At 41.2% G+C, this 23726-nt stretch overlaps 1 protein-coding gene across 3 annotated transcripts in view; it reads left to right on the top strand.

Moving 5' to 3' along the window:
* inhbaa (inhibin subunit beta Aa) overlaps positions 1 to 23287 on the top strand; it is a 35109-nt gene extending 11822 nt beyond the window's left edge. For all 3 annotated transcript variants that reach the window (XM_049565816.1, XM_049565819.1, XM_049565818.1), the window contains exon 3: positions 21835 to 23287. In XM_049565816.1, coding sequence (XP_049421773.1) covers positions 21835 to 22655 — 821 coding nt within the window. In that variant the 3' untranslated portion in view covers positions 22656 to 23287. The remainder of the gene's footprint in view (positions 1 to 21834) is intronic.
* Positions 23288 to 23726: the final 439 nt, after the last annotated feature.

The raw sequence follows: 23726 nt of genomic DNA, 5'->3' as shown, positions 1-23726 counted from the left end.
TTTTTGAGCATTGCCATATGCATTACTGGCATCTCTCATCTTCTTCTGCTACTACTACTACTACCCCCCCCCCCCACCCCCACCCCCACCCCACACACACACACACACACACACACACACACACACACACACGTAAATTCACCTGTATGAGCAAAGTACTCCAGTGGAAAAGCCCCCCCCTCTCCCCCACAGTGGAAAAGGCAACACAAGTTTTCAGAGCAGCAAAATCCTCGTCCTGGTGCTGACTGCTGATCGTTGTGACATCCCCGTGCAGCACTTTCCACGAGCTCACCTGTCAGTCAGGCAGTGTGGGCGGGACTGTGACGTCTCCTTCTGGATTTTCTGTTCATGCAGTTTGAGTTTCTGTAGGCGAGAGTCTGGAACAGCAGATGGAAAAGATTTTTATGAACTGGATGTGTGCAGACAGGCCGAGAGGAGCAGCTTTCTTTAAAGCAAAACACAGAATGTATTGCTGCTTAAAGAGTTCCTCTCTGTTCCTCTCAGAAGCTATTAGATCTCCTCTGTCTGATGTAAAATCAGCTATTTCTGCTGCTTTCTCTTTGTTAGATACTACTCAGGATACTGTTCTTACCTGTATTTAAATGTTCCTCTCTGCTTACAGGCCCTTACAAACCAATGAGAGCATCATTAGAACCCTTTTAAAACACTTTATGTATGTCAGTGAAGTCTGTTTGATACATTTGAACTGTTTCAGTCCCGTTACACAAAAGATTTTTATTAAAATCAAGAACTTAGAGACTCCTCTAGAACACCTGCAAACATCACTCAGAGGTCCATTTAAATTTTGGACAGATTCTCTACAGAACCCATTAGAAACTTTTTAAACCAAAGTTTTGCCTCTTGTACTGCTCCATCTGCCTGATTGATTGACTTTGTCAGAGGCTGTATGCCTGCAGGCTGCTCAGGACTGTTAGTTGAGTTTTGTTCAGATTTACTGACTTTTGACACCATTTTTGCAGAGAATCAGTTTCAGTGACAGTAAACGTCACCTTAGTGGAGATAACAAAAAGAAGATGTACTTCAAGTTCAAGACAATCAAACCAGCCAGGTGACCAATCACTCAGCTGTTGTAACATGTTGTTTTCTGATCTGACACCTCTATAGTCAAGGAATACTTCACCCCTAAATAATCATTTGTATTCCAGTTACTTACCCAGTGTTACTGTGGATTCATGAGGAAAACTTTGTTTTTCTTGCAGGCATCCACAGTGAAGGGAGAATTCAATTCAACACAACTTGCTTAGTGTAATCCAAGTCTTATTTATTCATATATTTTATTTATTCATCGTATGCTCAGTACTTAACACAAACATGCATTTTCACACACAGAAAAAAAAACTAAAACTAAACTGAAAGTGAAACTAATCTACGCTCTCTTCAAATCCAAACTCCATTGACACATACAGTAATTTCACCTGGCTGAACATGGGAGCTGCTGGTCTTCCACTGCCTCCATCAGTTAGTTTGTTTGTCTTATTGTGTGACTTTGGTGAATCAGAACAAACCCTTTGAAACACTTAAGTCACACAGTAACACAAATCAAGACAGCAGTAGAGCAGCAGCTCCTGTGTTTAGTGTTGTAAAAGTACTGTTTTTCATCAGTGGAGTCTGGCTTTTAAGTGAGTATAGATTGTCACTTTGCATTCAGTTCCCTGTGGACTGTCTATTTGTGAAGCACTGATCATCTGACTGGATAAATGAGACTTTGATTATACTGCACAAGTTATGTAAGAGTTTGGAAACAGATGATTTGATCTAATTTTGCTTTTGTTAAACATGGACCCCTAAAGTCAATAATAATTTTCTCTTTTTTTTCCGGATTCTCCATTTACCTTGGAGGCATGTGAGAAAAACAAAAATTTCGTCATGAATTCAATGTAACATGAGGTGAGTAACTGATGGAGAAATGGTCCTTTTGGGGGTAAAATATTACTTTAAGCTTTGGTTTAAGAACTTACTTAGACACAGAGAAAGATCATGGTTTGGGTTAAGATGTGAAATGAAATCAGCATTGACTGTTGGTAAGAAATGGGAAGTGTTTGATGTTTTGTTGACATATTCATCTACCTTTGTCGTTGTGATTATTTTTTTAGCTGACTGAATCCTTTTAATGTGCTGTAAAAATTAAAGTCTGAGCTGAAAGAGGTTAAAAAGCCTGCGTCAAGCTTTCAAAAAAGACTTTGCCACTTCTCATAGAAACTGATAAAACCTTGATGTTGTGTTTCTAAGATGTAACGCGGCCCGCCATGAGAATATTTTGCACCCAGCCAGTGATCCTGTGCTTTGTTGGGAATAACTGATGCATTCAGGGACCTCGGTAATTATTTTGGGCAACAAAATTGGTGAGTAAGGGAGTGAAGGGACGACTGGATTCTTGGCGGATACTGAGTGTCAATCTCCGTTTAGCTCCGACACAATATCTATCTGTCCACCGTTTTCTTTCCATCAGCCTATTCTATTTAAATTCTTCTCCTCCGACCCTGTTTATCTTCCCCCCGTAGCTCCCCAACACACAGAGGACAATTAGGCTAATTGAACTTAATTGAACACATCATTAGCAACATTCCACAATCCACTTTCATCTTGCCCTCCCTCTCTGCTGCTCTCTCTAACCTCAGTCTACCCTTCCCTGTTCTGGCAGACTGAATAAACCGGTCATTGTTGGATCTATTCTGGTGGCTGGGTCCGTCTGGGGATTCAAACTAGCAACCCTGCGAAGAGCTTTGGGCTGGTTCACTGGCCTCCGACAACTGAGAGGAAACAGTGGCTCTCAGCAGCGGATAGGAAGACAAAGACGTCTGTCTGATGTGAAAATAAACCATAATTAGCGTGTTTCCTTTCTCTGTTTTCTTTTCTCATGCTTACATTTTTCTTTTCACTCTGCTTCCTTTTGATTCCCTCTTCTCTTGTCTTTTTTCTTGGCCTTAACTCCTGTTTTCTCTCCATCTCCAAGTTTTCTCTGCTGCTTTTCAACTTTTTCTGTCCTCTTCACTCCTCTGCCTTTTCCCTCCATGTCTGTCACTTTTTTTTATTGTGACGTGGCTTCACCGTGTTTATAGTGTGTTTATGGTTGTGTCCGGGCAGTCGTGACTGGTTTGAATTTCTGGCGACTCGCTGTAGTCGATGTCGTCCCACCACATCGTTTGGCTCTCTTTTGATGTGTGACCAGCCGCCAAAGATGCTCTATGTCTGAGGAGATGAATCACTCAATAGTAAACAACTAGAGATTGTGTCCAGACCTGCCGAACGCAAACACACAGAGTGACTGGGAGAAATCTGATGATGCTGTAGATTTACAGAACATCACACAGCAAAGGAGAACTGATAGTGATGTTCTGTACTGCAGTGAATATTTGTACTAACATGTAGAGTTTTTGGGATCCTTCATCACCATGAACACACACATTGTACTTTATTTTGACTCAATCCTACATTGGGATAAAACTCAAAAATTTTGCTTGGGTTTGGCCCACTTGACATGTTGCTGTGTTGTGCTATGACCTATTCCTAAGTGCTGGAATTTATTATTTACGTGACAACGCCTGAACGCAACACAGGCTCTGCTCCATTAGTGCCGTGCTGCGGGTTCGGGCCTGGCTTGGTTATAAATGTCTCAGACTTGGGTCGGGTTAGGTCAGGAAAATGCCTCCCGAGCCACGTTCTAGTGTGCTCACTTGAGTGTGTGTGTGTGTGTGTGTGTGTGTGTGTGTGTGAGTGTGTGTGTGTGTGCAAATTGGGGTGAAGCGCCGCCGTGCGCGATACAGAGAGCAGAGGAGAATTGTAAATACGCGACCATGTAGAGACGGAAATGACATGCCATCATGTAAATAAGATAAATAATATAAGGCTATTTAGTTTGTTTAATAAAAGGACAAGGTTTAGACTTGCTCTCTAGGCCTGGATATGAAGTGTCCGTAGCGCGCACGGCGGAGCTTCACCCCAATGTGCACACACACACTCACACAATATAACCGTAGATTCTAAGCCAAAATGAAAAAATAAAAAATAAAAATCAGCAGCGGCGGTCATATTTCAGCAGTGACGGTGCGCTACTGCTGGTTGCATACAGGGGAAACACTGACCTGTTTTATTTTGTCCAGATTTAAGTGGCTTCTGTCTTCCTGTCTCTCCAGGGTAGAGTTTCCAAAATGAGACATAAATCAGCCATTGTCAGAACAAAATGAGCAATGTTCGTGGTATGTTGAAAAATGCTCAGAGTGAGATGTCGCTGTTTTTCTTTCCTCTCTGCCAGCACGCTGTGTCGTCCCTCTTGGAGAACAGGAAGGCAGCAAGCAGTGGCCTTGCTAAAGACAGGCGAGTTCAAACAGAGAGGGAGGATTGGGTGGGAAAGAGAAGAGAGAATTAAAGATTGAAGTAAACCATCTCAACCTTGGTAACTGTCCCTGAATGACTCCTGCAGACTCAACAGTCCCTCTTCCTCTCTTTTTAAACCACACAGGGAGACCAACATTGACTTTAGATGTGTTCCAAACTGAAACAGAGACTTTTCCAATCCTTCTCAGTGTGAAACTGGTTGTACTGGAAGACTCCCAGTGTGTGTGTGTGTGTGTGTGTGTGTGTGGGTGTGGGTGTGAGTGTGGGTCTGTGTGTATGGGCAGCTGTATGGAAAAAGTGGCTATTTGTTAAATGTTGTTAATGTGTCATAACAGGAAGTTGTTACTTTAACAGTCGTGATAAGAGTTTTCCTGCTGAGATAAAAGAGAACTTCTTCTTGGCTTTTTAATTTCCCTCTGGTCAGTCAGGTCTGACTGATTCTGTAGCTTCTGCCCTGTTTCTCAAAATGTCCATGAGTCAAAGTTGTGAATCTTTGGCTGGTCCCGGGTGATCCACTGAAGTAAACTGCTGTTTTACATATACTTTACTTAATACATATTACTTATTTACTGTGATGATTTCGTCCACACTTCATCTATGGAACGAGAGGTGTGGTCTATAGAAGGTCCCGTGTGTTTTGGTTGATTTTGTAATTTTGGGTATTTTGAAAGTCATTTTCCTGTCACAGAAACCACTGAGAGTGAGTCTTCTGTTTTGTGTGTTATTGTTGCTTATGTGTCATGTTTTTACTCTCTGTGCTGTTGTCTGGCAAAAGTGTCTGTGTCAGCGGCGTGAGAGTTCCCGCTAACTGCCAGTAGACAGTACCCTTCTATTTTTAGGTTCAGAAAATGTACTTGAATTCACAAATATGTAGGATATTACTACAGACATTCTTGTAATCTCACACCGCAACATCCGCTGTGACAACAGACGCTGGTCAGAGCACGTCCCCAGAACCAGGCTTTCAAGCCTTGGCTGTATTAAGAGACCTGGATACAGCATTGGAGGTGTGGCCCCATTCATTCCTGTGAAAGTTGTTCGGTGGCACATGAAGCAAAACATTTTCAACTGCCACTTATGAAATTACCCAGATGATTTGCGTTGCTTTGGCATCATTGGGCACATACTGAAGATCTGGCGACTAACTTCCTGTTAAGCGTGCTGGATCATGCAGCTCTTCAGGACTTTCAAAATGTTATCAGACTGAAAGAATCAAATCCTGATGGTGAAATGAGTTATTTCATGGGATGTGACACTCAAAAAATATATTTATCCACTGGTTTGCAGTTGTCTCTTTCACAATGTAAGTCAGTGGGGGAAAAGTCTTTTTGGACCCAATGGCATCATGTGACAGATAGGAGGAGAGCTAGCTAATGTTAGCTGTTAGGAGCTGGTGGTCCAAACTAGCAGCTAATGGAGGTTGTATTGAATTACACAATGATGTGTTTGAGCTATATTTAGTAAAATGATTGTTTGGTGAAGGTTAATTATCATGTTGTCATGATGTGTTCAAGTGTAATATTGTAATATGTAGAATTTGGCAAGAAACTTGAATAAATACAGCTGTTTGAAGGTGCGTCCCTATTTCTGTCTTGTGATGGTGGACTGCTGAGGTTCAGACTCTATCGATGTTCACAGTTTGGATGTGGTTTCCTTTAGCGTGTCAGAAAGTCGTCAGTGAAACCCGAGCCAAGCAGTGGCGGAGTCTCTTTGGCATGTTGGTATTTGAAGATGTCAGATCAGACAGCTTATCTGCTCTCTCATTATAAATAAAGTGGCCTGGGAACCCAGACAGACAGAGGGAGTTACAAGCTGGCACTTCAACTCCAATTTAGCTCAAAGTTTATTGTCTTGAGAGAGAAATCTGGTTTGTAGATGAGGTCTGAAAACGAAAGACCTGCCACAAAATCACTTTATTAAAACAATGAAAACACAATAGCTGATGGAAACATGACAGATAAGTGGAGGAGCAGCACAGAGCAGTTGAAGTTGGTTTGATGTTGAAGAGGCAGTCCCTGTTTACCACAGTCTATCTTGTTTGTTTCTGTCTTTATGTTCGAAACTGAACATCACAGCTGGAATAATTTGACGCTGAACAGCAGAAGCACATGACGGAAAAGTTTAACAATGCAATCCTCGTTTTCCTCTATTTTCACTTCAGTTGGATCGCCTTTAGTTTTACATCTTTTAATTTTTAAAACCTTCAGCGACACAAATACTGTGTTACTTCTCAAACTGATTTGAACCATCTGTTGCAAATTACCTAAATTCACAACCATTTGTGTTTTTTGTGTCTCGTGGCCTCTGACTGTGTCTTTGCATGCATTCTGAACACCTTCAGGCTGCGGTTTACTTTCATCTGTATTAAACACAGATCTCAGCTGTGATTGGTTACTGTACCTGGCGGGTGTTCTCGCCTGGTTGTGATCCTGTCAGACTGCATGTGAGGGATTCACTGACCTTAAACGTGATTAAGGCAGCAACTAACGGTTATTTTCATTACTGCTGGTTATTTTCTCCATAAATCAATTAACCATGCACAGAAAGTATTAAGAATCCAAGATAACATCTAAACATGTCTAATTTCATCCAAAAACTTAAAGATATTTAAGTTACTATCATATATCTGAACAAAAAGGAGCCAACTGTCAAATTTGAGAAGCTGGAATCACTAAACTTCTGTCTGTTTTTGCTTGAAAAAGTATTTTAACAATTAAGGAAAGAGAATAACAAGAAAAAAAAAATTAAGATTATTTTTTGGGCTTTTGCCTTTAATGTACAGGACAGAGTGAAATGGGGTGGGGGTGGGGGGGTGTGACATGCAGCAAAAGGTTGCAAGCCGGAGTCGAACCTGCAACCGCTGCAGCGAGGCGTCGCCTCTGTACATGGGGCGCCGGCACTATCCACCACTCTACCGACGCCCCAGAAAAAACAATTTTAAGTAATATATATCACCATGAAACATCCCTAGTTGATTACTTACTATAAGACAATTATTTTTTGTATCAAAGTTTTCTAAATTTTGTTTAAATATGAAAATGATGCATCATCTAATTAAATATTTGCTGGTTTGCATACATTTGCAGAACAGAAATCTGAACATTGGACAAAGACAGGTTCAAAATTCTTGTTTCATTTTGTTGACATATTAGAGTCAAAGGTTTTTAGAGAGGGTATTTAGAATATCTTTTTTATCACTCCATTAATTAGTAAATACTGGCAACAGCCATAAAAATAGAATAAAAAATCAGTTTTCAGGATGTTTTTTAAGGTTTGAAATGTTCTATAAATCAGGCTCTGAATGATATATGAACCAACTCCTCTGTAAAAACCTTCACATATCAATAGGAATGAAACGACTAAACTGTGGTACCTGTAAGTGCTGCTGAAGTGTAGATTCAAAACTCATTTTAAGAAAAGAAGCGGCAAAGATAGAAAATGTCATCATTCATTTTTAGAACAAAAATACAACACTAGGGTAAAGATTTTAATTTACAGGTGTCACCTGAAACTTCCCCAGTTGATAACTTACATTAAGAAAACTATCTTTTGTATTACAAGTTTTCTGAAATGTTATCTTTATATATGCAGATGAGGCATTATCTCAAATTTCCAGAAATAGCCCAAAATCTTAAAACTGACCAGTGTATGAAGTGTACCGTTTTCATTCATTCATTCATTCATTCATCTTCTAACCGCTTCATCCTCTTGAGGGTTGCAGGGGGGCTGGAGCCTATCCCAGCTGACATCGGGCGAGAGGCAGGGTACACCCTGGACAGGTCGCCAGACTATCACAGGGCTGACACATAGAGACAAACAACCATTCACACTCACATTCACACCTACGGACAATTTAGAGTTATCAATTAACCTAGTCCCCAATCTGCATGTCTTTGGACTGTGGGAGGAAGCTGGAGTGCCCGGAGAGAACCCACGGGGAGAACATGCAAACTCCGCACAGAAGGGCTCCCACGCCCGGGATCGAACCGGCAACCCTCTTGCTGTGAGGCGAGAGTGCTAACCACCACACCATCATGCCGCCCGTGTACCGTTTTCACCTGAGGTATCTCACTTTAATCAGTTGTCAAAGTAGTTGTAGATAAATGTTCTTTTGATCAACTCATCATTGCGGCTCTCTAATGTTTGGTCCAGAAACGGTCAGAAAATGGTGATGAATGTTTTGGTGGACCAATATTCCAAAACTCAAAGAGATTCAGTTTATGGACCTTTTTCACAGCAGACATTTTGACTTGTGTCAGTAGAAAAAGCACAGGTGAAATTGATAACATTAAGGATGGCTGAGTTCCATTCAGTGTCCCAGTAAGCTAGTAACATTTAGCCAACATGGACAATACCAGGGTCTCCCTTAAGTGGAACGCAGCTGTCATTAGTGTCATTGAACACACCTGTGTTGCTCCTACTCTGACGTGTCAAAATGTCTGCCGTGAAAAAGGTCTATTGTAAAGTAAAGCACTGGAGAAGTTAACACCAGCCCCGTATTGCCTCACCATCTGAACATGATGTCCTCCTCTTTTCTTCCTCCAAATCATTTGTCTCGTCTCTTTGCTTTGATCCACCCAAACCAAAAGACTGAAATGACTGAAGTGCCCTACAAAATGAAGAATTTATTTTGAAAGTATGTGTCGTGTGTAGTCGGGACTTTCTCTTTTCTGCAGCTGACGGTGAGCGAGTTTGGCATTCAGGACATTCCTCTTCTCAGATGAGAGGCTGCTTTAATGCCTCCTTACCACTTTTGTTTACCGGCCATTTGACAGCATTACAGAGATTTAGTTTCACATCTCAGGCTGCTCTCTGTGTGTGTGTATGTGTGTGTGTGTTTACTAACACAGCCCCGCTGACTCACATGTGGTGCCAATAAGGCCGAGCAGGGCGTCGACTCTTGGGATCTGGAGCAGATTTCTGTCCCACGCAGGCGAGGCTGAGCCTGACAGTCCTCACTGAGGGCTTTCACACGCCCACATAAAATTCCACCTTAACTCTGTTAACGTTGTCACCGTTGCCACCAGGATCGGAACACTCTCATGTGATGACTTTAAAGGAGCAGACCAACTTGTTTGGGGGGTTAGAGGAGTCATGTCACCAAAGATTTACTGTGAACCAGTATGTTTGTAGAAATGGCCTTGATTTAGTCATTAAATCCAGATAAGATTTATTGATCATAAAGGAAATTCTTTTGCCATTATTGCTCAAAAGCTACAACATAAGAATAGAAACAGTACAGTAATAAATGTAAGGCGAAGAAGAAACAAGGCTAACATGAGTGCCTAATAGACTAACATTTAAAAGTAGATACATTTGTTTTTTATAAGTAAAACAAAAAAGCAATGTTGCACCTGATATTGACTTTATATACACATTCTTAATTGAACAGTAATGGTTGGTATCAGTGTGTTTGAGGGATTTGCTCATTGGTTGTGTCAGGTATTCAAATTTATTCATAAAGTCCAATATCACAAATCATGATTTGCCTCAGAGGCCCAACATATGACATTCCTCTGTCCTTGGACCCTCACAGTGGATAAGGAAAAATGGTAGAAAACACAGAAATAGAAACTGAGGAGGGATCCCTCCTCCAGGACAGACAGATGTGCAATAGACGTTGTGTGTACAGAAAAGATCATCATAATAAATGTATAGTAATCCATATCACAAAATAATACATAAAAGGAGGGACAAAAAGAGATCCACCAATCAGGAGGCAGACTAGGCCTATATCTGCCTAACTAAGGGCTGGTCCAAGCCTAAGCCACCCCTAATTATAAGAGCCAGCCCTAGTTATAAGCTTCATCAGAAAGTAAAGTTTTAAGTCTACCCAGATTGAAACTGGAAGTTGGTTCCACAGAAAGGCGCCTGATAGCTGAAGGCTATGGCTTCTGTTCTACTTTTGGATACTTAAGTATTTGCATTGAGTGCTGAATGCTCTATGTCCAGGTTTATGTGTTTATGTGAAAAGATACTTGAAATTTACCCAAAGTTCAGTAAATGGCTCTATTCTTACTTTGTACATTTTCTTTGTTAAGTAAGTACGTTTTACTACATCTTCATGTTTTGTCTCTAATTTCCTCATAAATGTCCCTGCAGCTTTAAGTCTGTAACAGAAGACGTATGCACAGGCTTCTTCCAGCTCTTTTCCGTCTTGAAGCTTAATGAGTGAAATGTTAAAACAAAAACAATGTCCAATGTAAATGCCTTTACATTAAACTTTAAAGGTACAGGCTGTTCTCATGAACTGTTCGTACTTTTTCCTATGAAAAGTAATGCACCCAAATTCATATATATTCTACATGTTTTGAAAGGCTGTGATCTCGTGATTAATGTGCTAGGAGTAAACAAGGAAGCAGTTGCGAGTGCTCTATAAAGAGGCAGGTTGGGGTGCTTTGTGGGTCACAAAAACATGGACTTTCCCTTAGAGATGCATGTTTGGAACCAAGTGAACTTTGGGTCATTTTAAGGTACCTCCTCACCATGTTTCTTTGCCTAAACCTAACCAAAGTAACTTTAACTGTACGTTAAGGATGTGACGTCATTCGTGCGTCAATAATTCGTAGGATATCATACGAACTGTTGTGTGGGCATTTTCATTTTCAAAGCATTGTATGAGGACACGCTGACAGGCATAATATACAGGATTGTCAGTTACTGTTTGCAAACATATTCCCTAGTGATTGTAAAAGTGAAAATTAACCCCAGAATCACCCTCATTTGCTATATTTGTGTTTTTTTGCCACTTTGTATGTGATTTTCATAGCTTCCTCTGGGATGCTTACAGTCTGGCACCTGGTTGCTCCGTTTTATAAAGTTCCAACCTTACCTGTGCACTGTGCTTGAGCACTGTGAACGTCCCAAACATAGGAAAATAAGAAGAAAATACAGGGCAAATAAATGCACCACCACACACTGAGAGTGGGTCATCAGTGATGACTGAGAGGGATTACTGCTCAATGAGGTGATACAATGTATTTCAAAGGTAAACCTTTAGACGTATTTAAACTCCTGCAGGCAAACATGAAGGTTGTTTCTGAAACATTGTTAGGAATCAAACCTCTGACATCTTAAATACAAATTGCATGCTGTGTGTGTGATATAAGGGGGGCTGGAGAGGTGACCCAGCCCACTGATCCCTCCTAATGTAAACTAACTTAACTAAAAAGACAGAAGAAAGGGTGGACTGTCATCCTTTTAATAGTAAAGAGGAAAGAAAGATCCTGTGGTGCACTGTAAAAAATAAAGACTGCTGCTCATTGTAGATTTCAATCAAACAAACAGGAGGAAAGACTGTGTTAGAGACCATTTCCAGCTGCAGATTATCCACATTTGGTGCTCTGCTGAGTATTTGTGTTAGCAGGACAGTGTCTGTGGGACAGAGTCAGATTAAACTACAGTGCTTGTTCATGGCTGCAGGCTGTAAAGGTTTCAATGTCTTTTTTTTAATTTGAGCGATTAAAACAGTTTTTGTATGGTGTAAGTTTGAAGTCCAAAACACACCGGTGGCGTCACATGATGGCGGCGTCATTGACGCGAGTCAAGTGCCGCCCCCAACACACACAGAAAGCGTTGCGCTACAGTGCGTCAACCAGAATTGTATTGCACACTCCACTCCACTAGGTGGCAGCGGTGGTAGTTGCCAACCACCAATTAGAACAAAAGACTGGGAAGAATGCAGGACAGCAATCAGACAATGACAATATCAATGTGGGTTACTACTAATGTGCTACTACGGGAGCTGGGAAGTACAACATAGGCTTTTCTCTTAAAAAGAAGAGCTTTTTCAAGGGTGGAGACGCTGGAAAATAGGACAATAGCGGTGTGGGTTTGTAAATAGAGAATAATGGGGCGTCTGTTTTGACACGCGTCATATGGCGCCGGTGTGTTTTCACCTTTAGTGTGAAGGGTAAAAACAGTTTTGTTCGGTGTAAGTTAGAATTAGAATAGCCTTTATTGTCATTATGCATTCTTGTACAACGAGATAGGAGAGCTACTCCTTTAATGTGAAGGGTTAAAACAGTTTTTGTATGGTGTAAGTTTTAGTGTGAAGGGTAAAAACAGTTTTGTTCGGTGTAAGTTTTAATGTGAAGGGGTAAAACCGTTTTGTACAGTTTAAGTTTTAATGTCAGGGGTAAAAACATTTAATTTTTTTTACAGTGTAAAGAGAACCCTTCAGTGTAAACGGACAGACTGAGAGCAGACTGAGCTGTAGATTAACATTCCCTTTAAACTGACAGGAAGCAGCGTTTGGACAGGAAGTGGTCATATGTTGATCTGTCACACTTGTCACATAGTGCACCTACAGCTTCCTCCTCTCATTCATCTTCTCTGAGTGAGACTGACACAAATTGGTGGCTTTCTTTGTTTCTTTCTTTCTTTCTGTGTTTCTTTAATTCGTTTCTTTGTTCTTTCATTCATTCTTTTGTTGGTTCATTTGTTCTTTCATTCTTCTGTTCGGTCTTTCTTTGTCATTTCTTTCACTCTTTCTTTTGTTCTTTCCTTCTTCTAGTCATTCTTTCATTCGTTCTTTTGTGTTTCTTCTGTCATTTGTTCTTTCACTGTTTATTTTGTTCTCTTCCTGTTTTCTTTTGTTCGTTTTTATTCTTTTTTTGTTCTTTATTTCTTTCTTTGTCTTTTTTCCCTTATTTCCTTCTTTGATTCTTTCTTTCTTTCTTTCATGTGTTTGTTCATTCTTTCTTTTGTTGGTTCGTTTGTTAAGTCATTCTTATTTCATTCTTTTTTTGTCCTGTCTTCCTTTCTTTCCTTGTTTCTTTCTTCCCATCACACGTTTTTTCGTTCTTTCCTTTGTTCTGTCTTCCTGTGGTCTTTTGTTTGTTTTTATCTTCTTTCTTTCTTTCTTTCTTTCTTTCTTTCTTTCTCTGTTTTGTTCTTTTTTCTTTGTCTTTCTGTCTTTTTGTTCTTTGATTCTTTCTTTGTTTCTTTCTTTCTTTCTTGCTCAGCCTGTTGAACGCAGCTTATCCACTGAACAAGGAATTAGGATGGACAATAGAGGACACACACAGGGACACTGTATAAATGTGTGTGTGTGTGCGTGTGTGCGTGTGTGTGTGTGGATAGAGTATAATGTGTGTCCAGAATCAGCAGTGGTCAAGACTCTTCTTGGCCTCCTCAGAAAGGCAACACCCACTAACACTGAATCTTCCACGGTGTGTTCAGGGGCCGGTTGCACCAACTGGTCTTTACTAAGCCTGGTCGTAACTCCTAAGACGGTCTTTGTTAAGACCAGTCTTAAGGAGTGGACTTACACCGGTTGCACCAACAGGGCTTACACCTGGTCTTAGCTACGCTGGTTTTAGCTGTGCGCGTCCATGTGAATGCCCCCGGAATGCCCCACGCGGCCTGCCTAGAGAAGCGTGGTGACGTTAAATGACGCGCCGCTGAATCACCCCGTGTGCTTGACAGATGACAATTGACAGTTCACAGCCCCTCTCATCTGTGTTGACAGTTTATTTACAGTTTAAGATTTGAAGAAAACATTAAGGATCAACGAAAAACTTTACTGACACTGAAATTAGAAAATTAATCAAGCTGTACAGCGAGCAGAGAGACGTATTACAAATAAGAAAAAACAGTCGGTATGGGCAGAGATAACGGAGCACATCAATACGTGTTCAGACTCTGGCTGCCTTCATACAGAGGCTGACATGAGGAAGAAGTGGAAAGATCTTCTCAGCAAGGCAAAAAATACATCTCCAAAAAAAATCAAACTGTAAATCCGGTGACAGCTCTTCAGTAAGTTCAAACTGATCTCTCCTACCGAAGTGAAACCTCTCAATCTGCTCCTCGTCATTATATAGGCTATGTCCAATTGCTTCTGTCCCTAATTACCCTCTCCCGTCTAAATGCCCACTCGTATACAGACAGTGGATGAGACGTGCCATAACCAAGTTGGGCTCTCTGCACTCTAGAGCACATGAGAGCAGCTTGATAATGACCTTACGCCTGCTCTTGACTAGGCATAAGATTTACGCCTGGTCTTAGTGAGAAGAAGGCTTACGCCCTGTTGGTGCAACCGGCGTAACTATAAGGTCGGACTTAGAACGACCGACTTACCTTAAAACCAGGCTTAAGACCAGTTGATGCAACCGGCCCCTCAACAGCCCATAAAACGAAGAAGAGTTGAGTTTTGAACGTGATGGCTGCAGGTTAATTACCTGCGAAGTAACGTCTAGTCATGTGATCAGTTTATTACCTACAGGTAGATGACGATCAACTGAATGCACCATTAGACTATCAATCAATCAATCAATTTTATTTATAAAGCCCAATATCACAAATCACAATTTGCCTCACAGGGCTTTACAGCATACGACATCCCTCTGTCCTTAAGACCCTCAGAGCGGATAAGGAAAAACTCCCCAAAAAAACCCTTTAACGGGGGAAAAAAAACGGTAGAAACCTCAGGAAGAGCAACTGAGGAGGGATCCCTCTTCCAGGACGGACAGACGTGCAATAGATGTCGTACAGAACAGATCAACATGATAAATTAACAGTAATCCATATGACACAGGGAGAGAGAGAGAGAGAGAGAGAGAGAGAGAGAGAGAGAGAGAGAGAGAGAGCGAGAGAGAGATATGCAGGTAATGACAGTATCTTACAACAACATTAATGGAAGTAATAATATTATAGTTATAGTTCTGGTTACTGCAGTACAATATGTTGAAAGTATGTATTAATAAACTACTGATCATCATGCAGTGCATTGTGGGACTTTGAGGCCTTAAGAAGGCTGCATGTCTCAGAGATGACATAAAGATATGATACGATGAAGTGGGGGAGTCTGAATTGAGACAGAGACGGCAAAAAGTAGGCAGCTTCATCAGGGCTCTAAAGACTCTGCAGATGCAGCTGGTTTGATATGAAATGATTCATGCTAATTTGTTTGCTAATTTGTAGAAAAGGTAAATCAAAAATAGTGGGATTTGGTAGACATAAGATATTGTTTCCAAAACTCACAGTGTGTGTGTGTGTGTGTGTGTGTGTGTGTGTGTGTGTTTGAGGGGGATTACAGAGGATTTAAAAAGATTGATCATAAACTCAGAGTCCTTTTAACAACATACCGATCAGTGTTTGCATCCCATGTTGGCAGGAGCTCTTGTTTAGCTTTGTTAGCTACTTAGAGAGGCCGCCTCTGATAAATCAAACCAAAGTCATAATACGCCCCAGGGGCGAATAGGAGAATTAGGAAATGTTTGGAGGCTGTTGCCGATGAGGATGATGATGATAATGTTAGTCTCAAATGTCAGTGTATCGTTCTTGATTTCTGCATCAGAGATTTGAGCTTGTGTCGAAAGCCACTGCTGAAAATCTTTTCTCTGTGAGGAGCGACACGCTGAGAAATATCAGACAGAACTGAGACAACGTCAGTGATGATTTTAGATGGATGTTTGCATTTGTTCAAGGTGGACATTAAGTGATCTTAATTGTGTTTTTGATTGCTTAAACCACCTTTGTAACAGGATAAACTGGGTTTGGATGGCCATAACTGATTTTGGGTCAGCATAAAATGGGTTTGGATTAGCTAGTTTTCAATGTTCTGATTTCAGAGGTCTAAACTGTGATTTTGGTGGTCTTAACTCATTGTTCAGTGGTTTAAAATGGGTTTTGATTGTGTTAACTGTGTTTTGATGGTCTAAATTAAGGTTGTTATTACAGAAAAAAATAAAATAAGGTTTTGATACACTTAAACTGTGCATGGAATAGCTTAAACTGGGTATTTGATCATCTAAAATGCTTTTTCCTTTTTTTTTTGGTGGTGGTGGTTCACATTACATATATGATGATCTAACTGGGCTTTCTCTTGTCTAAATTAAGTATTTGAAGCTTAAACTGGGTTTTGGATAATCTCATCTGGATTTTAGAGGTCTAAAGTCCTAACCCAGTTTGTAAAAAATCCAATTTTGGACATTTTATGGGCGGAACTTGGTATTTGATGGTATGAAGCTGGTATTTGATGACCTTAACTTGTTTTTTGATGGTGTAAACATGTTTTAGGTGGTATTAACTTGGTATTTGATTGTCTGTTTGATAGTCTAAAATGGGCATGTAATTTTAAAATAGTAAATGATAGTTTGTTGTCAGAATTCCCTTCAGTAAATCCTGCCCCTGGCATTATCAACCTCCATACTTGTTTTATCACTTTTTTCATCCGACAGGAGAGTTGATGTAAAGTAACAGGAGAACACTGATCTGTAGTTTATGTGTGTTTGTATGTGTGTGTGTGTGTGTGTGTGTGTGTGTGTGTGTGTGTTTCAGTCTACTTCCTCTCTGCTGTGTTGTCCAAACACAGAGACTGCGTGACGAACTGTGTCGGACAATGCAGACGAGGGCCAGAAATCAGGTTTTATGAGTTGTTAAGACATCAGTTTGTAAAGATCAGTCTTCTGTAAATGGAGGGGGATTACAGGGAGAGAGAGAGAGAGAGAGATGAACTGTGAGGAGAAGACTTGCAGAGGTCGGACAGACTCCAGGAAACATAAAACTTCTTACAAGTCTGAGTGTAAATGAGCTCCAGGAACTTGTTGTTTCTTACCTGCTCTGTTGACTCTGTTTTCCATGTTTTAACACATTAAGTACAAGTTAGACAAACTTGTATCATGAACATGTTTTCTGTGTTGGGCCTCATAGTTCCAATGAAGTAATGATTTAATGCTGCAGCATGCAATAATATTTTAGACAAGTTACACACAGTGATGGACGATCATGTGATGTATGTGGCAGGTTGTTTCCATTCAGCTGAGGGCAGGAGTTCATGAGAAAATGCAAAAACTATTCATTATTCACTATGCATGTTATGTTTTAGAATGGGGCATCTCTGCACCAAACTACACTAGTTTTTCTTTACATTTTAGGAAAATCTGTCAACATGTTTTTACACTATCCTGCTAAAAATACAAACAGGATACAGCTTGTACAAAGAGACAAAGGATTAATGTCTGTCTTGTGGCCAAAAGTATGTGGACACCTTTGTTCACATACTTTTGTTGTTTGTTTTCTGTTCAGAGCTGAAACAATTAGTTGATCAATTTTGAGAGCATTACACATTACACATACACATTTTGTAGATCAACAATGCCCAAACTTCACAGATTTCAGCTTCTCTGATGTCTTCTTTATTAGTTTGTCTTTGTTTTTTAGACAAAACTAAATAAATTGTGACTCTAGGAAATAATGACAGATATTTTCACTATTTTCTGATATTCTGTAAACCAAACAAATCATCCATTATTTGAGAAAGTAGTTGTTGGTTGTAGCTCTGTTTGCATTCAAGGAGCTTTCAACATCTGAGATGAGTGACCAGTAAAAGCCTCGTGAGAGCTGAGCTGTTGAATATTAACAAAATAATCACTTCACTCAAATGTTACACTCCGGTATAGTAGGAGAAACTCTTTAACAATTTATCCACAAACATGTAACAAAGTCTCAGAGAGATAACCTCAGTGAGAAATTACAGGGAATTAATTTTTGGCTAACTTTGAGTTTAAGCAGCTGATGCATTCACTGTCACATGTCAGGCTGATTTTAAAGCTAGCAGAATGTGCAGCAGCAGCAGCAGCAGCAGCAGCATAGCAGTGCAGCTCTTTTTTCATGATTCTTCAGACAGATGTGTGACACAACTCAAAGTGAACATGTGAATGTAAATCACACTGATGCAACAGACATCTGTTGACAGCTCGTCTGTCATTACAGCCGTAATAACCAGCTTTACATGAGCTGTCTTTAGTGTGACTGCACTCGCTGTTACAGCTGCTACTAATGTCCTGTTAGCATTTCCTCTGACTGTGAGGAACTTTGTAAAAATGCTGTTCCCTTCAGGAACACTTCTTCAGTCTCTAAACCAAAGCTTATAACCTGTGGTGGAATGTAACTAATTTACTCAAGTAAACTGAGTACTTTTGTCTGGCCCCACTGTCTATTCCACTACATTTATCTGACAGCTTTGGTTACTTTACTTTAGATTTAGATTTTTACACAAAAAACATATGAAAATGCACAAGTCCAGCTTAAGCCATTAGTCCATTGATCAAAGAGTGTATTAATGAAAATGAATGTGTGAACTATTTTGATGATTGAAGTCATTTTTTCCTGTAAAATCTTTTCATGGTTCAAGCTTCACAAACTTTCCCCTTGAATACTGTTAACAATTGTAATGTATTATTAATAAGTGTAAGGTTAAACAAACAAACAAACATTGTATAAAAGGGGGTTTTGATGGGCTAAGCATGGTTTTTGATGTATAAACTTGTTTTCTGATGGTAAAGGCTTGGTTTTTTGCTGGTATAACTTGGTTTCCAGTGGTATGAATATGGTTTCTGATGGTATAAATTTGTTTCTTAACGCTGAAAGCTTAATAACCGTGATGTTTGGACTGCTAGTTGAACAAATTAACAAGAGGCCACAGTCTGTCCCAGCATGCACTAAACCAGTTAAGAATGTATTTACATGACTTTCCAACTTCACCAGGCTTCTCCTCTAGCTAGCATCATTATCAGCGTCAAGTAACAGATTGGAGCTTTACGCTGCTGCAGGAAACTTTGTTTTAAAAGCTGCACGAGTTAAAACAATGACTCTTCTTCTTCTTCTTCTTCTTCTCCTCCTTCTTCCAGCAGCTTGAATCAACTTCACAAACACTATTCTAAGAAACAATGAATGAACAGAGCTTTTATTTTTTAATCTTACTGAAGTGGTGGTGATGTAAGTGAGATAATCACCTCCGAATTGTTGGTTAAACGGCGTTAATGGACTTGCTAAAGTGCCGGCCGCCTCCACACACACAGACAAGCCGCCCGTTCACACCGTTTAACAGAGCATCACTGCTGCTGACATTCATAAACTCCCAAATCGTGACTTTGATTTTCTGTATGGACGCCTACAAGCGAGAGACATTACAGAGAGAGGAAGAGAGAGAGAAAGAGGACAAGGTGATGCAAAGATCTTATGTAACACTGGTGGATGGTAATTGGGTCCTCAAACCAGTGATTAGCTCGCTGCCTGGCCTGGAGGTTTCAAGGAAATGTAAAATACAGGTCTGGATGTGTGTGTGTGTGTGTGTGTGTGTGTGTGAGAGAGAGAGAGAGTTTGCACTGAAAAACATAAGACTGAAATTCAGCCAAGAAAAGTTAGGATGTACAAGCGCTTTCAAATCTGTCACATCAAATCCAGTAAAAAATTAAAGACTGACAATTAAAACGGACCACTGAATTTATTATAAAAAATGTTTTATGACAAATGACTGTTGGTGTCAGGTTGGTGAAACAGACTCCAGAAAAACAACCATCAGAGAATCAATTTAGCCTGATACATTACATTAGTAGTCAGCAGTCCCTCTGTGACAAAAAAATCAGATTTTTGTCATGTAAAACGGCTTTATTAGTGTTTTTACCACTTTTAATCAAATGGTCTGTTTGTTTTGGAGAGAGAGGAAACCTCTGTGGATGAGTCAGCTCCTGGTAAAAACCTCCTGAACAATGAACACTGAAGGAATTCTAACCAGAGGTTAGGGCTGGGCGATAAATCGATTTTAACGATTAATTCGAATTTGTAGTTTAGGTCGATTTGTTTTAAAGAAAATCGAGTTTCTCTTTAACATCCGCCACCGATGCTCCCCACTGGGCTCCCATAGTTCAGAGTGGGCTCATGCTGCCGAGTGGGAGAGGTGTTGCTCCCTACGAAAATATCCCTATTCAAGTGCTTGAATATGTTATTTACGTGACAACGCTTGAACGCAATACAGGCTGGTTCAGACCAGGCTCGGTTATAATTGTCTCGGACTCGGGAAAATGCATTCCGAGCCGCACTCTAGTGTGCTTATCTGTGTCTGTGTGTGTGCACGTGTGTGTGTGTCTGTGTGTGTGCGCATCGGGGCCGAACTCCACCATGCGCGACACAGAGCAGAGGAGGATTGTAAACATGCACCCTGTATAGACAGAACTGACATGCCGTTGTGTAAACAAGATAAATAACACAAGGCTCTTTAGTTAGTTTAATAAAAGGACAGGGTGTAGACCTGTTCTATAGGAAAGGTGACCTTAAATGACTTCTGTTGTGATCTGGAGCTATATAGAAAATTAAATTAAATAAAACTAACTTGATCTTCAAAGGGTTGGGGGCAATTTAATGGTAGGGGAAACACTGCTGTATGATGAGAAAGGGGCCCAGTGGAAAGCGATCACGAATGCAGTTGCAATGTGTCTTGCAAGAGATATGGTGCCCATATTTACCATGGAAAAGCTGGGGTTTATTCACATGGTGAAAGTTTTGGAGCTCAGGTATGTGCTACCAGGCCGCAAATATTTTTCTGAAAATTGATTTTAAGTAGAGGGGGAAAATCGATTTAAATCTTGAATCGGATTTGAGGGAAAATCTGACAGACCAGCGAGGGAAGCGTTCAACGAATCAGATGTAAGATGTGTGAGAGGAGAGAGCTGTCTACTTAATATGATGCCTGTTTCAACAAATCACGTTCCACAGATGATTATTGTTCACTTCCTGTGAGGCGAACCTCGCTCAAGACTCTTGACAAAAACCACCAAGAAAGATCACGATTCCTGCTGTGTCCTCTCTGCATAACCCCTCCTTGCAAACAAAATGACTAACTCTCCGAGGTCAAATTAAAAAAAATAAACTGCAGGCATTTACCTTCGAAAACAAAACTTTGTTCTCTTAACAGTCACAGCTTCTCTCCTGCTGACCTGCAAGCATTGAAACTTTCCCATAATTCACCAAACAGGATTACACTTTGTAAACAGTTCAGTCATTTTTTTTAGTCGAGCTGCTGTAAATTCAGTGGTTCTGGGCTGCAGTAATGACAACAGAGCTCCTGGTGGGAACCATTAACTGGTTTAAATGCTGCCTGACTCCAAAACCTCCGACCACTGCTGCTGAGTCAGCAGGAAGAGCCAATCAGCATTGTGTGTGTGTGTGTGTGTGTGTGTGAGGTCATGTTAGAGGTGGTAACATAATGATAAGTGTGTACTGTGTGTGTGGATGACTCTATAGCTCAGATGTGGCCTCACTGATCATTCGTGTGTGTGTGTGTGTGTGTGTGTGTGTGTGTGTGTGTGTGTATGTGCGTGCGTGCGTGCGTACGTGCGTGGGTGGGTGTGAATCCAGTCTCTCTCTTGCACACACACACATTAATCGACTCCAGTGTATTGGTGAGGCGTTCCAGGTCTCTCTGTCCTGCAGCAGATGAAGACATCATGTATCTTCCACCACAGAGTTGAACAGTTTTGAAGTGTGGATGTGGTCAGGTTATTGACTGTTAACTGTTGCCGTGGTTACCTGCTGTTAACTGTAATTTACCAGTGATTTAGAACAGAAGTTAAACTTTTGACCTCAATGTTTTAGCCAGTCAGAGACTAGAGTTTTACTGCTAAACCCTCCTCACTGACTCTGCACTGTGACGTCACGATCATGTTGTAACAATCTCTGTCTCTGTGTCTGTTTCAGGTGACTCTCAGGGAATGGTGAACTTCGTCCTCTCTAAAGAAGGAAGTGATCTCTCTCTGGTGGAGCAGGCAAATGTCTGGCTGTTCCTCCGTTTGGCGAAGACAAACCGCAGCCGTGCAAAAGTCACCATCCGCCTCTTCCAGCAGCGCCGGCTACCCAATGGACGCTCGTCTTTGCCGCAGGATGACATTCTCCTGGCGGAGAAAACTGTGGACACACGTCGCAGTGGCTGGCACACCTTCCCGGTGTCAGCGGCGGTGCAGGCACTGCTGGAGAGTGCCGAGAGCACGACGCTGAGCCTCAGGGTCTCCTGCCCGCTCTGCGCAGATGCTGGTGCAACGCTGGTCCTGGTCTCCAGTGGCTCTGAGACATCACAGCGCGCCAACCAGCGGGAACAATCCCACCGGCCCTTCCTCATGGCCGTGGTTCGGCAGGAGGACGCCAGTGACTCGCGGCGGCGCAGGAAGCGTGGGCTGGAGTGTGACGGGAAAGTCCGTGTCTGCTGTAAACGGCAGTTCTACGTCAACTTCAAAGACATTGGCTGGAACGACTGGATAATTGCGCCTCCCGGTTACCACGCCAACTACTGTGAGGGGGAGTGCCCCTCCCATGTGGCGAGTATTACCGGGTCCACGTTGTCCTTCCACTCCACTGTCATCAGCCACTATCGCATGAGGGGCTATAGCCCCTTCCAGAACCTGAGGTCATGCTGCGTTCCCACTCGGCTACGAGCCATGTCCATGCTCTACTACAACGAGGAGCAGAAGATCATCAAGAAGGACATCCAGAACATGATCGTGGAGGAGTGCGGCTGCTCGTAAATATTAAAATCTGAGCCGGGTCGATCCGGAACGAACTGGACTGGAGAGGTGCAGACAGGTGGAGGACTGTAGAACCCAGAGAGAGAGAGAGATGCTGGGAGGAGATGGAGGAAGGAGAGGAAGATGAGCAGGTGACTTTGTGAGCATTATCACTTTTATCTCCAGCATTTCATTCTTCACCTCCTCCCTCCATCCGCCCATCACTTGGGGTCGCTCTCTTGGAACAAAAACTTGTCTCCGTCCTCATCCAGCAGAACTCAGAAAGAGTCTCAAAGGCACTTTCAGAAAAAAAAAGAAAAAAGATAGAAAAAAAGAATATCTAATATATTTTTGTTACAAAAGGAGGGAGCGAGGCTTATTTATGTGGCTGAGACGTTCAAGCACCACTCGACCTGTCAGACCGTGGAGAGACGAGGTGCCTGAAAAACTACTAACAACAAAATCTCAAAACTATGCAACTTGTTTCACGTATTACAATCTAATTTTACTTTGTCTTGTCTTTGTTTCCCATCTGTTTACTTTTTTCAAAATGTATGAGGAGGACAGAAGAAGACACTTTTGTATTATTTTTTTGGAAGTTTAAATTTGTGGTGTGTGTGTGTGTGTGTGTGTGTGTGTGTGTGTGTGTGTGTTGAGAGATACTTGAAAGAAACAAGTTGGCCCGGCTGCTGGAACCAAACACTTCTTTTTGTTACCATGTTGATGTTATAATTATTATTGTCAGTAAGTATATTAATAATAATAATAATAATAATAATATTGTTGTTGTTGTTGTTGTTGTTAATAATATTTTGTTTGGCTGCATTTGTGTTATGTTGATTTTTTTTTTCTTAAGAAACGTTACAAACGTTTTTATTTTTTGCACTATAGCGACACGTGCTCAGATTAGCCGGAGTGAAGAGCCCCTCAGAGAGAGGAGAGACTGGAGCTTCCTGTTCAGGTTACATATCTGAAAGCTCACAGATGTAGTCACCATGATGGGCCAGATGTTGCTGATAAGTCATCAGAAGTCGCTCTGGGGTCATAGTTTAAAAAAAAAAAAGTGTCACCTGTAGGTTTCTGACGGACTCA

This window comes from Epinephelus fuscoguttatus, linkage group LG21 (assembly GCF_011397635.1).
Source record: "Epinephelus fuscoguttatus linkage group LG21, E.fuscoguttatus.final_Chr_v1".
In the NCBI taxonomy this organism is placed as follows: domain Eukaryota; kingdom Metazoa; phylum Chordata; class Actinopteri; order Perciformes; family Serranidae; genus Epinephelus; species Epinephelus fuscoguttatus.
This window is presented reverse-complemented; position numbering and strand designations above follow the sequence as displayed.